Source organism: Hevea brasiliensis, chromosome 14, assembly GCF_030052815.1.
Source record: "Hevea brasiliensis isolate MT/VB/25A 57/8 chromosome 14, ASM3005281v1, whole genome shotgun sequence".
Taxonomy (NCBI): Eukaryota; Viridiplantae; Streptophyta; class Magnoliopsida; order Malpighiales; family Euphorbiaceae; genus Hevea; species Hevea brasiliensis.
The window spans coordinates 6348910-6361375 of record NC_079506.1 but is presented as its reverse complement, the minus strand read 5'-3'; the positions used below and the strand labels follow the sequence as shown (position 1 = coordinate 6361375).

The 12466-nt window shown below is 35.4% G+C and overlaps 1 protein-coding gene and 1 pseudogene across 5 annotated transcripts; one reads left to right on the top strand and one right to left on the bottom strand.

Moving 5' to 3' along the window:
- Window positions 1-450: 450 nt before the first annotated feature.
- Window positions 451-2079, bottom strand: LOC131173410 (putative disease resistance protein RGA3; annotated as a pseudogene).
- Window positions 2080-3664: 1585 nt separating this feature from the next.
- Window positions 3665-11835, top strand: LOC131173413 (phenylacetaldehyde reductase-like). 5 transcript variants are annotated; one of them, XR_009143733.1, is made up of 6 exons: window positions 3665-3827; window positions 4176-4345; window positions 5003-5194; window positions 10323-10485; window positions 10788-10992; window positions 11291-11835. XR_009143733.1 is itself a non-coding variant. In XM_058135751.1 (6 exons), the coding sequence occupies exons 1-6, from the start codon at window positions 3671-3673 to the stop codon at window positions 11294-11296; spliced, it is 879 nt and encodes a 292-aa protein (XP_057991734.1). In that variant the 5' UTR covers window positions 3665-3670; the 3' UTR covers window positions 11297-11835. The 5 variants fall into 5 exon arrangements, 4 of the variants coding, with proteins under 4 accessions (XP_057991734.1, XP_057991733.1, XP_057991736.1 ...); XM_058135751.1 differs by having other exon boundaries at window positions 10802-10992; XM_058135750.1 differs by having other exon boundaries at window positions 10802-11835.
- Window positions 11836-12466: the final 631 nt, after the last annotated feature.

Here is a 12466-nt window from a genome sequence, read left to right as displayed (position 1 = left end):
TTTTAAACCACAAACCGATATAGTTCCGTTTCTAAATTTGGTTTCTATTTCGATATTTTCTTGTAGTGAAAACTAGCTAGCTCAAACTATGAGTACCCATTCAAATTTCTTCCTCTACTGGCACACACCTCAATACTTCAGCCAAAGAGAAAAGTCAAAACTATTTCCTCCCACTAGTCATGCTAGTGAGACATTCAGATAAATGGTCATGACACTGTGGTTTCAAAACTATCTTAATAATTTTTTAAACATTTATTTGCAATTCATCACATACCACTAAATTTTCCAACAATTTAGGTGAAAAGCATATTGTTCCATTAAATCAAAATTTCCAATACAAATAAGTCACAATTTATTCATTCAAAACAATTTGCCAAATAAAATTTACAGAAAAATTTTATGCTGTACACAAATCTCGTGCGAGTAGCCTCTAGGCCTTGACTCGATGTTTCCTTTCCTTTCTCCGTATTCTTCTCAACTGAAACACACAATTTACAGTGTTTCAGTATCACAACTTATAATAAATCCCGGGCAACCCATAGATGAATCAATGTTGTCACATCAATCACATGATCTTTGGGAAATAATGCACAATATGCAAAACAATGATTCAAATGTGATGGGAGATTATCATAACTCAATTGAAGGGTTGGTAAAATGTCATTCTCATTTTGAGCTATCTTAGAGAGTTCCTTTTTTAGGAAAACTTCCCATTCAGTTCCTGGATTTTTAAAGCTAAAATACTTGCAATTGTCTTTATGGCAAGAGGAACTCGAGCACATTTGTTTACAATCTCTTCTCCAGTTTTTTTGGTACTTGAATCTTTTGGTTCTTGTCCCTTGAGTGCTACTTGAAGGAACAAAGACCAAGATTCATTTGGAGATAAGCCTTCCAAAACGTAGGGTTCCACTGTGCTAGCTACCTCTGCTACTTTTCTAGAGCGAGTGGTTATTAATATTTTACTTCCACTAGAACCACCATTTAATTATTTCTTCAACTTATCCCATTTTTCACTATGATCATCCCATACATCATCCAACACTAGCATATATTTTTTTCCATTAATAATTTTTCCAAGGTGAGATTTCAATGCTTCTAGCTCAAGTTCTTCTGACTTTGTACCCTTTGCAGACTCTAAGATTTTTTTAACAATCATTTTCACATCAAAAGGATTTGATACACAAACCCACAACTTTACTTCAAAATGTTTACTAACTTGCTCATCATTGAAGATAAGTTGAGCAAGTGTGGTCTTCCCTAGTCCCCCAATTCCAACAATTGAGAGATATGAAACATTCTCTTTACTGTTGGAAGCCAATAGAAGTTCTACAATGGCCTTTTTGTCACCCTCTCTCCCAATAACAACTTCAGGCACAGAGGACTCAGTTTGATCCCTGACCTTAGTTGTATGACCCCTCTCCTCCTTATGAACCTTTAATTTGAATGATTGTTTATCACCATCTATCTCAAGTAATCTCTCCCTAATTGCCTTAATTTTATGACCCATCTTAAAACCATAAACAAGCCGATTCGAAGACGAAAAGAAAAGGCTTACCTCCTTTGCCATTCTATTTCCAGTCATCACTTGGCACCGGAGAGCTTCAGTGGCAAAGGCATCTAGCAAGTCATCAGCACCATAAACAACTTCTTGTAGCTTCTCAAGCCAGCCTTTCACTTGATGGTTATGTTTTTGCTGCTCCTCAGCATCCAGAAGCACATTATGGATACTAGAAACTGTGGCCTCAAGTTTCCTAAGCTCATCTTTGACACCCCACCACAATCCAATCTCGTCAAGGGCTCGAGAACCCAACTTCTTAATGATCTCCCCAGCAATATCAAATAGAATTCCATCGGCCATTTTGGGTATTTTTTGTTTAGTGATTTTAAGGTTGTAAAAGGATGAAATGATGCAGTGAAGATGGTGGCATGCGATGCTCAATATTTGAAAGACCCTCATGGACTGTTATTGCCTTGAAGATGAAGTCTATGCCAATATGCCATGCGTATAGAAAGTAATCAGGGGGACTACCGTGTTCTTTTAAGCTCAAAATTCCTTATTTCTCATGCACTCAGCCCTGAAATTCCTTGCTTTTCATGCTCATAAAAATAGCTAAAACATTCCATATCTACTCTACCAAGTTATGAACATCTTCAAGCAAATCCTTGGGTTGTACTTAATTTATGTGTTGCCACTAATTAATTAATATGTATTAATCACCTACAATCTTAATGCTCAAATCAGTGGTGCTTCTAGAAATTTTTTTTTTCTGGGATTAATAAAATATTATTAAAAATATAATATTAATATCTTATAATTAGATGTAATGAATTCAATATTTTGAAAGCTATATAAAAGAAAAATATTATTAATGTTATCAAATACATATTTTTTTTTATAATAAGTAACTAAAAATTATTTATCAACTTATCACACGTATAATTATACTATTTTGCCATGATAAAGTTTATTATTGAAAAAGTCACAATAGAATTTTAAAATGTAAATAAACTTTTAATTGCATAGCATGTTTTTTTATCTTAATTACTTTTAAATTTTTCTAGAAAGAGAGTTCGGTAATTAAATCTATGAGAGTCAATATATATAAACACACACACACATATATATATATATACAAAGAACATATTTTAGAAAAAAGAAGTATCAATGACCCCTCATTTAGTGGCTTGCATTCGCCACTATTCAAATCCCTTAGTCTAGGGTGGACAATCCACCTTTGTATGTGCTAAGGAAGTGGACTTGGTGCAAATATGAGGAAACAGACCCATGTATATCTCATTCCAATTCACTAAAATAAAATAAAAAAAATGCACATATGTATTAATCTATTGCAGAGTATCCTATTTAGTTGCACTCAATCATTAGCTATATATACAAATAATAGATATGGCTTCGTTAAAAAAGAATTCAATTCAATTATCATACAATCATATTATTTTTTGCATAATTTTTTGAAGACAATATACAAATAATAGTTTAATGGTCTTATTTCATGCAACACCCATAAAATGAAGAATGAGATAGGCATCAAGCATAATTTTATTAGAGAGAGCTATAAGATTAATTATTTTAAATATATCAGGACAATGTGAGAGAGTGTACGAATAAAATGGTTCAATAAAAAAAATTTAATCTTTATATGAATAACGTTGGTCTTACTTATTCATAAGCTAGCTTGGAAATGTCCTTTGAGCACCTGCCAAGTTTTTTTCTTAAATTTATTATTTTTATAATTTCTTGAAATGCATTATTTTGATGAAAATTATAATCTTACATATGTGATGTAAATGATATTTTAAAGTGGTTTGACATGGGAATTGAATAATTATAGTTTTAATTCATAAATTTAACTATATTTTGTTGAAGAAAAATTGGGAATAAATCTTGACAGAATTAAATTAAATAATCCATTACGTGTTTATTTGTGATTTGGCTATATGGTCTAAATTACTATCCACTATCTCTTTCCAAAAGCAAGAGGTTACTATCCACCATTTATATATGCTATTTTAAAAAGGCTAACATATGCAGATCAAACTTACCACTAAGCATGGTAGCTTGGTAGTCAATCTGGTGAAAAAGACCTTGTCTCACTCTAATTTGATTCCCCACATTAATATTGATGACTAAATATTATCTCTACCGAAAAGTATGAATGAGTCAGCATCGAATTGTCCAACGGTGCCTTTCATGGGTGCCATCTTGGAGGTGGTGTGTGTAACAGGAGGATCAGGTTACATAGCTTCCTGGCTAGTTAATTTCTTGCTACAAAAGGGTTATAAAGTCAAAGTCACCGTTCGTGACCCAAGTCAGTATCTATTTTTCTTTCTTTGTTATTCCTCCTTTTTTTTGAAGTTAATTTGATTATTCAGCTGTTATCAGACAGTTGTTTTGGGTATTCTTCTTTTTCTTTTAATTCTTGGTTCTATTGCATTTTCTGTTACATTCTATGTGTAGTGTGAATTCCAACACTGTTGGGATTTTTTTTTAATTAGGAATCTTTTCAAACATTTATCGTTTGTTTTATACACAAGAATCACGAAATTAAATTTAAAGTAATTTGATTAACCTAATTCTTGCTAATTCTTTACCAAATTAGATAAAGTTTTATCAAACATCTAGTGCATGTCAATTGTTCTATTCATATATGAAACAGGTGATCCAAGGAAAACAGATCACTTGCTTGCTCTTGATGGAGCTAAGGAAAGACTTCATTTGTTCAAAGCTGATTTACTGGAAGAAGGGTCCTTTGATTCTGCAATTTATGGGTGTGAAGGTGTTTTCCATGCAGCATCCCCTGTATTATTTTCAGCAACTGATCCACAGGTTTCTTTCTCATACCTTTTGATTATATTCCTATATATTCTCGATGGTTAGTATTGGTCCAACTCTCCATTGTTTTTCCAAAAATCTCGACTCAATGAAAATGGGTTGCAAACCTGTTAGGTATCAACCCTAATTCAACCTCTGGATGGAAAAATTGAAGCAGATCTAGAGGATAGAAAGTAGATGAGAAGAGAATTAGACTTAGATGAGAAGAGAAGAAAGAGTAGAACCAGAGAAAGAGAAGTTCTGTTATTGACTCATTAATGGAATGAATGAATGCAGATGAGGATCGTTCCTTTTATACAGCAGTTACACAACTACAGCATTTGCACAACTAACTGTAACCAATTAACAAATTCAGTTCTTCCTTCTAACTTCCTCAACAGCATTTCCCTCCAAAACATTCTCTACTTGACCCTTATTCTGCCTAACAATATTATTTCTCTTCGTTCTTCTACAATATGTGACAAAACCTTATCCCTATAGAAGAAATTTTTGTTCACTTCTACTCAAATCAGTAACAACACATAGATATATTAGATTTGATTTATAAACATTAGGAATTCTAGTGGGCTGCAGGAGTTTATCATTTATGCTTATAATATTCATAAAACAAGTATTTACAAAATACTTCAATTTTGTTTTGCTATATTTCAGACAGAGCTAATTGATCCTGCAGTGAAAGGAACCCTTAACGTACTTAAATCATGTAAAAAAGTTCAGTTTATCAAGAGAGTGGTTATAACATCTTCTATGGCAACAGTTTTGTATGGCAGAAAACCTCTGACTCCTGATGTGGTGGTTGACGAGACGTGGCAATCAGATCCAGCAGTTTGTAAGGAAATGAAGGTGTTCTTTTGTGCTATTATCTTGGAAGGGAACGAATTACCCAAAGAATCTCAACCACAAAGACTCATTCAAATATACAATATTTACATAATTCACCTTATCACTCCTTTACTCAAGCCTAAAAACACGGCATCCTTATTTCTCCTGAGAGGCGGACTCGTCCTTATTACTCCTTGAGCTAATATCCCCCCTCAAACTATGTCCAGGGTGGAGACATAGTTTGCGTCGAAATTGTGCTAGGCGAGCCTTTGTCATGGACTTCGTAAATATATCGATTTGATATCTTTGAGGAATGTATCTTGTGATCAAAACCCCTTGAGCAACACGCTCTCTAACATAGTGATAGTCAAGAGCAACATGCTTCTTTGCGTGAATGTAATCTTTGGATTGACTGTTAAATGTAGTGCATCGAGATTATCACCATATAAAATAGGCGTGCTTGGGATAGATTTGCAAGTCCTGTAAGAGATATCCAAGCCAAGTAAGCTCGATGTGAGCCATGGAACGATACTCGGCCTCGGTGCTAGAACGCAGCATAGCGATGTGTTGTTTCTTGGCACACCAGGAAATGATATTGCAACCAAGAAAAGTACAGTAGCCTGTAGTAGACCGTCGTGTGGTTGGACATCCGGCCCAGTCTGCATCAGAAAATGCACTAAGAACAAGTGAGGTATCTTTTTTAAAAAATAAGCCAAAATGTATTGTTCCTTTGAGATATCGTAATATACGACGAACATATTTTAAGTGAGACAAAGTTGGACTGTGCATGAATTGAGAAATATAGTTGACACTATAGGACAAATCCGGTCGGGTTAGTGTCAAATACTGTAACGAACCCACAAGCCCTCGAAGAAGGTGGGATCGGCCATCGTGTCGGTCTGCATAAAGATCGTGTCGAACAAGTGGAGTTGTCTTCGGTTGACAATCCACCATCTGAGCTCTTTCCAAAATTGAATAGGCATAACGGGTTTGATTCAATTGTAACCCAGAGTCAGTCGATTGAATTTGAATGCATAGAAAATGATGCAATGGCCCAAGGTCTTTCATGGAAAACTCCTTGCTTAAGACCTGCAAAATATTATGAACTCGAGCAATAGACGATCCTGTTAACAACATATCATCCACGTAAATTAATAAAACCAATACACACATCGATGTATGCATGACAAACAAGGATGGATCAGCTAAACTGCAAAAAAAACCATAATCAATTAAAAACATACTCAACCTATTAAACCAGGCTCTCGGAGCCTGTTTTAAACCATACAATGCTCGCTGTAATTTGCAAACATGATTAGGATAATTAGGATCTTTCATTCCAGGTGGCTGATCCATATATAAATCTTCTGTTATAAATCCATGCAAAAATGCATTTTCACGTCTAATTGGCGAATTGGCCAATTTTTCACTAAAGCCACGTAAAGAACTAAGCGTATGGTTCTGGTTTAATAACAGGGGAGTAGGTTTCAGTGTAATCAACACCATCTAGTTGATGAAACCCCTTGGCAACTAGTCTAGCTTTCAATCTATCCAAATGCCCATCAGAATTTATTTTAGCTTTAAAAACCCACTTACACCCTATTATATTTACATGCGCTGGTCTAGGAACAAGTTCCCAAGTGTGGTTTGACTGTAAAGCTTGATACTCCTCTATCATAGCCTGTTTCCAACCTGGATGTGCAAGAGCACTCTTATGATTTTAGGCTCGGGAGGTATATCGGAGATATAGACACATGTAAAGCATACTTTGGGTTTGGCTTAACTATTCGGATGTGACACAGTGACCATCGAATGTCGAGGCTGCAATGCTTCATCCTGAACTTGTTCAGCTGATATTTCAGCCAAAGATGATGAACAGACTTCAGGAAGCAACTCTTCTTGATCCGTATGAACTGTTGGTAGACTGATTACAGTACCATCAATCATAGAAGTACCAGGTACATGAGTATTAGTTGGAGATGACAAAAACACCGAGTCTGATTCAATTGCAGCAACTTGTTTACCAACAACGTCCTCTGCTGCTAAGGAATTTTGAACTGTGTCTTCAACTCTATTTGACAAAAACAATGGAGGTGGAGACAATTTGCTCACTGACTGTTCTAGATGCATCCGTCATCTTGAGCGATGTCGAGTGTGAATGATGAGCTGCTAGTGGAGACTCACTTGTAGGATCAGATTCTGTTTCATGATCTCCTATAGTCCGATTGTCATGTGTTGCTGGTATAGGAACTGGTAATACATCTGGACCTGCACTTTCTTCAGAACTTAGTGGAAAATCAGTAATCTCAGCAGATGGTAACCAAGAATCCATAAGCTTGTCAACAAACATTTTATTAGGAGATGCAGATTTATACGGAAAAACATTTTCATCAAAGCTCACATGTCGAGATATTATTATTTTCTTAGTTTTGGGATTGAAACATTTGTAACCTTTGTGTTTTTCACTATACCCTATAAAAACACATAAACAAGACTTAGGATCAAACTTATGACCTCTTGTGTCCCATATATATGGAAAACACTTAGAACCAAAGACACGTAGGGAGCTATAATCAAAATGAGTTCCATGCAATTTAAAATATGGTGTTTCATTCCCTAGCACAGAAGTAGGCAACCTATTTATTAAAAAAACAGCAGTTTGAAAAGCATCGACCCACATAGACAATGGCACATGACTATGATACATCATCGTCAATCCTAATTCACGAATAAAACGGTGTCGTCGTTCGACAGCACCTGTTTGCTCGGGTGTATGAGGACACGACACTTGATGTTTAATACCTTGTGAAAGAAAATGTGAAGATAAAGCATTATTCAAAAACTCACCTCCTCCATCGGAATGGAAAACCTTGATGGTCTTCCCAAATTGTCTTAGCACAAACTGTTCAAAAGCTTTATAAGCAACAAAGAAATCCGATTTTTTCTTTAGTGGTATAAGCCAAGAGTATTTAGAATAGTCATCTACCAAGCAAGCATAATATTTAAATTTGGCAAAAGATAAAACAGGGGCTGGTCCCCATAAATCACAATGAACTTTTTCAAATACAGTGGTACTTTTATTGGAAGACAAACTAAATGGAAATTTGCTCAATTTGCCTAATTGGCAGCTATCACATAAAAATTTAGAATGCAAGGAACCTTTAACATCAATAAGGTTCTTATTAAACAAAATAGAAATCGCAGAAGGTTGAGGGTGTCCTAATCGTTGATGCCATATGTCTGCTGTTCCAGACCTAAATCGATTGGAAAAATATGCTTTCGGATTCCCTGACAAGATATAAAGGTTATTTTTTCGTGGCCCTTGTAGCGATACATCCGTCTGCCGATCCTTAATGTAAATAGAAACATTAGAAAATTCACAATTCACAGGATAATCATCTGTTAATTGGCCTACAGAAAGTAAATTCTTTTTTAGAGCAGGAACAGAAAAGACATTTGAAAGTGATAATTTTTGCTTCTGTTCTATAGACGTCATTCCAACACCATCGATGGATAGAAACGTTCCATCGCCGATGGTTATGGAATCAGGTCCATAATAGTCAGTAAGGTTATGGAATAGATTTTTGTTACCTGTCATATGATTCGATGCACCAGAGTCTGCAACCCAGTCAGTATCTACAACATCAGTATCCAATGTGAGTGCCGAAAGAGCTTGAGCAGGGCTGCTTTGTTTTTCTTGTGGAATCCACCAGCAAATCTTCGCGATGTGACCATCTCTGTTGCAGTATTGACACACTTCGTTCTTATACAGCTCTCGTTCAGCTGGTGTCATTCTTCTACGACCAGCCGGGGGAGGTCGCCGTTGGGAAGAATACGACTCTTTGTTTGGAAAAGGGTTTTGCGTTTCTTTGGGCTTGAAAACCACGCCCTTGGGAATTAAATCTAGGACGCCGATTCGAGGAATTACTGGATGAATTCTGTTGATTTCCATAAAAAGCCACATGCGAAATTTGATCAAGACCAGATTCGTTCTGTGTGGAAAACCACACTCGTCGCTGGTCTAAATTCTTAAGTTGAGAGACCAGTTCATTAAAATTGGGTCGCGGTGGTTTAAGCATCGTCGTAGTAAACGTTTCGTACTGGGGTCCCAGACTGGTAAGGAGACAAAAGACTTTTTCTTCATCGGGTACTTTTTCCCGATAGCGGCTAAAGCTGCCGCAGAGTTCTTTAAACAAACGCAGATGTTGGTGATGGACCGATTTTCATCTTTGCGAAAATAGGTCAATTCTTTATCGAGGGTAAATTCCTCTCTTGAGAATCTTGTGCATATGCATCTTTTAATGCACTCCAAACAAGCGGTATGAAGCTTTCTAGTCCGATGACAAGTCCGAGTGATTCCTCACTAAGGGTGCCATAGATCCACCCACGAAGTAATCTATCGGACTTTTGCCACGCCTTGAAGATGTCGATTCTTTGTGGTTGATAGTTTTCTGGAATTGGATTGGGAGGGTAACAATTTGATCTTCAGGAAAGCCATTAACCAAATGATCCGACAATTCCTGACTTTCAGCTAAACTCAAAAGTTGTTCTCTCCACAGAGGATAGTTTGATTGTTTGAGCTTTAAGGTAACAAAATTGGCTACATTCAGAGAAGAAGCCATGGTGAGCAGATCGTTGAGGCTCTGATACCAAGATAAGAAAGTGAAGAAGATGTAATTTTATTAATGTGAAACCTCAATAATCCAATTGACAGTATACATTCAGCTTAAATAAAAAGAATAATACAGAGGTTCTTTGAAAAGGAGGAGAAAAATAATGAAGACTATCACTTGGAAGGGAACGAATTACCCAAAGAATTTCAACCACAAAGACTCATTCAAATATACAATATTTACAGAATTCACCTTATCACTCCTTTACTCAAGCCTAAAAACACGGCATCCTTATTTCTCCTGAGAGGCGGACTCGTCCTTATTACTCCTTGAGCTAATACTATTATCTTAGTACTTTATTTACTTATTTATTTTGGTTTATAAAATCTTATCTGCAATCAATCGGTTTCCTTTACCTTTAAAGTATCCTTTATATCCAGGGATATAAAGGTAAGACCAAAGAACCATCTTTGTTCTTTTGTCTGTTGTTATCTACTTATTATATGTTGATGCCACTTAATTTAGTTTCTTTTCAGCTTTGGTATATGCTTGCAAAAACTTTTGCAGAAGAGGCTGCTTGGAACTTTGCAGAAGAGAATGTCATTGACTTGGTTACAATACATCCAGCATATGTGATTGGCCCTCTCTTACAGCCAACTCTCAATTTCAGTGTGGAGATGATTCTTAATCTTGTAAATGGTAGTATTCAGCAACCATTTAGTATTATATAAGAATTATAGATAGTAGTCTTCCAAACTAAAAGGAATTGCTAGAAGATGATATATATGTAGATACATGGAATTGCTAGAAGCCAACTCAACTGAACTTAGCCCACTTACTATCCAGTTAGGATCAGTTATTAGATAATTTTCTTCATTGTGCTTGTTTTTGAGAATGTATTTGCTTTAACTGGCCAGGAAATTTCAAATTTATCCTAACTGATTGAAGCAGTCTGCCTGGCAACAAGATTATTCTTTATTTTTTCTGATAGAATGTCTTAGTTTTCTGGGTGCAGGAGCTCAAACATATCCCAATACGTATTACAGGTCAACTGATGTTAGAGATGTTGCAGAAGCACATATTCGAGCTTTTGAGATTCCAGCAGCTTGTGGCAGATATTGTTTAGTTGCAAATGAGTCGCACTTTTCTGAAGTTCTGAAGATTGTCCATGAACATTTCCCATCCCTGCACCTTCCTGCAAAGAAAGTGATTGTTTTCTGCAATTCAAATGACACTCATTTTACGCTAGCCATCTTTTTTTGGATTACATTTTCTGGAGTTACATGGGCAATTTAGTTAAGCAATTAGGATCAATTGTGAGAGAGTTTGCTGAGAAACATTTTGAAGATTAATTCTATGGACTTAAAAAAAAATGGTGCATAAAAACTTCCATTTATCACCAATATACTAGATAACTTGTTGCTTCTTTTTCTTTTTGAGCTTTCTTGTTCTCTAATTGTAATTTTTCTGACATTGAAATCCATGTGTTGTTCAAACATTGCAGATGTGATGATAATCATCCATTCTTGCCACAGCACAAGACATCCAAAGAGAAAGCAAGAATTTTGGGCATCAACTTCATTCCTCTGGAAGCAACTCTCAAGGACACTATTGAGAGTCTAAAGGAGAAGGGCTTCCTCAGCATCTGATTAGACTGTATGGGATAGTGAGGTGATGCATAAACCGGCAGGAAAATTTAGACCAAACAATACACTTTTCCCTAAAAACCTTCAGGGTTCAGAACTTCAGATACTTGCAGATATTGTTTGAATTTCTCCAACTGTTATTGAAGATTGTATTTTGAAGGCATGCTCACTTGCTCAGCATCTTCATGAACAGTAAATTAATGTCATCACAGAAGATTGTGGTCATGCCTTATATGTATGGCTTGTGCTTAGCTGCATTAATCTGGGATTTATTTCATTACCATGTTGATGATCACAGTTGTAGGAAATGTTTTCTGCGGCTGTCTTGCATGTCAGATGTCAAGATCACAAGCTATATGCAGATAAAATCAAATAAATTTCCTCTGAAATTTCAGTTTTGATATTTCTGTCAGTTTTTTCACTTTGACACAAGTCCAGATTGTGGAAATTTTGTTAATAAGGCAAAAAAAGGACATCCTTCTTAATAAAATTATGACAATTTTATTGAAGTGTGTAAATCCCACTCACACACACGTTATACAATCAATGTGATATAAAAGATCACCACTGACCTACTTCACTAATGGACGTGACAAAGCATACGTATCTGGTAGGCTAGTAGGAACCAGAAGTAGCAGAAACTTGCTTATGACTTGTAATTGTGTAGCTAAATGCTGAACAAAGATAACAAAAGAAAAAGACATGATTGTAATTTGCAAGTGAATTGGAGGATAAAATGGGAAATCAAAATCAAAATCAATGACTAACAAAACTCGACTACTCTACTCCCATGATGGCAACCAAGATTCCTTCTCACCAACTCCAAAAATAGCTTTTCAATTCTCAACTTATTTGGAAATAAATTATTTATTAAAAAAATTAAATAAATTTTTATAAATTACATTTAATTTTAATCTCTTTTAAAATAAATTTCTTAATTAATTCTTTTTTTAAAAACTCAAAATTTAAAAAAAAATAATAAATTAAATTAAATTCTTATAAAATCTTAATTTTCAAACAAAGAACTCCAAAAA

Coding starts and splice junctions, on each gene's coding strand:
- LOC131173413 (XM_058135750.1), top strand. CDS start 3,671: ATGAATGAGTCAGCATCGAATTGTCCAACGGTGCCTTTCATGGGTGCC. Junction 4,346..5,002: donor TTTCAGCAACTGATCCACAG/GTTTCTTTCTCA, acceptor GCTATATTTCAG/ACAGAGCTAATTGATCCTGC. Junction 5,195..10,322: donor CAGTTTGTAAGGAAATGAAG/GTGTTCTTTTGT, acceptor GTTTCTTTTCAG/CTTTGGTATATGCTTGCAAA.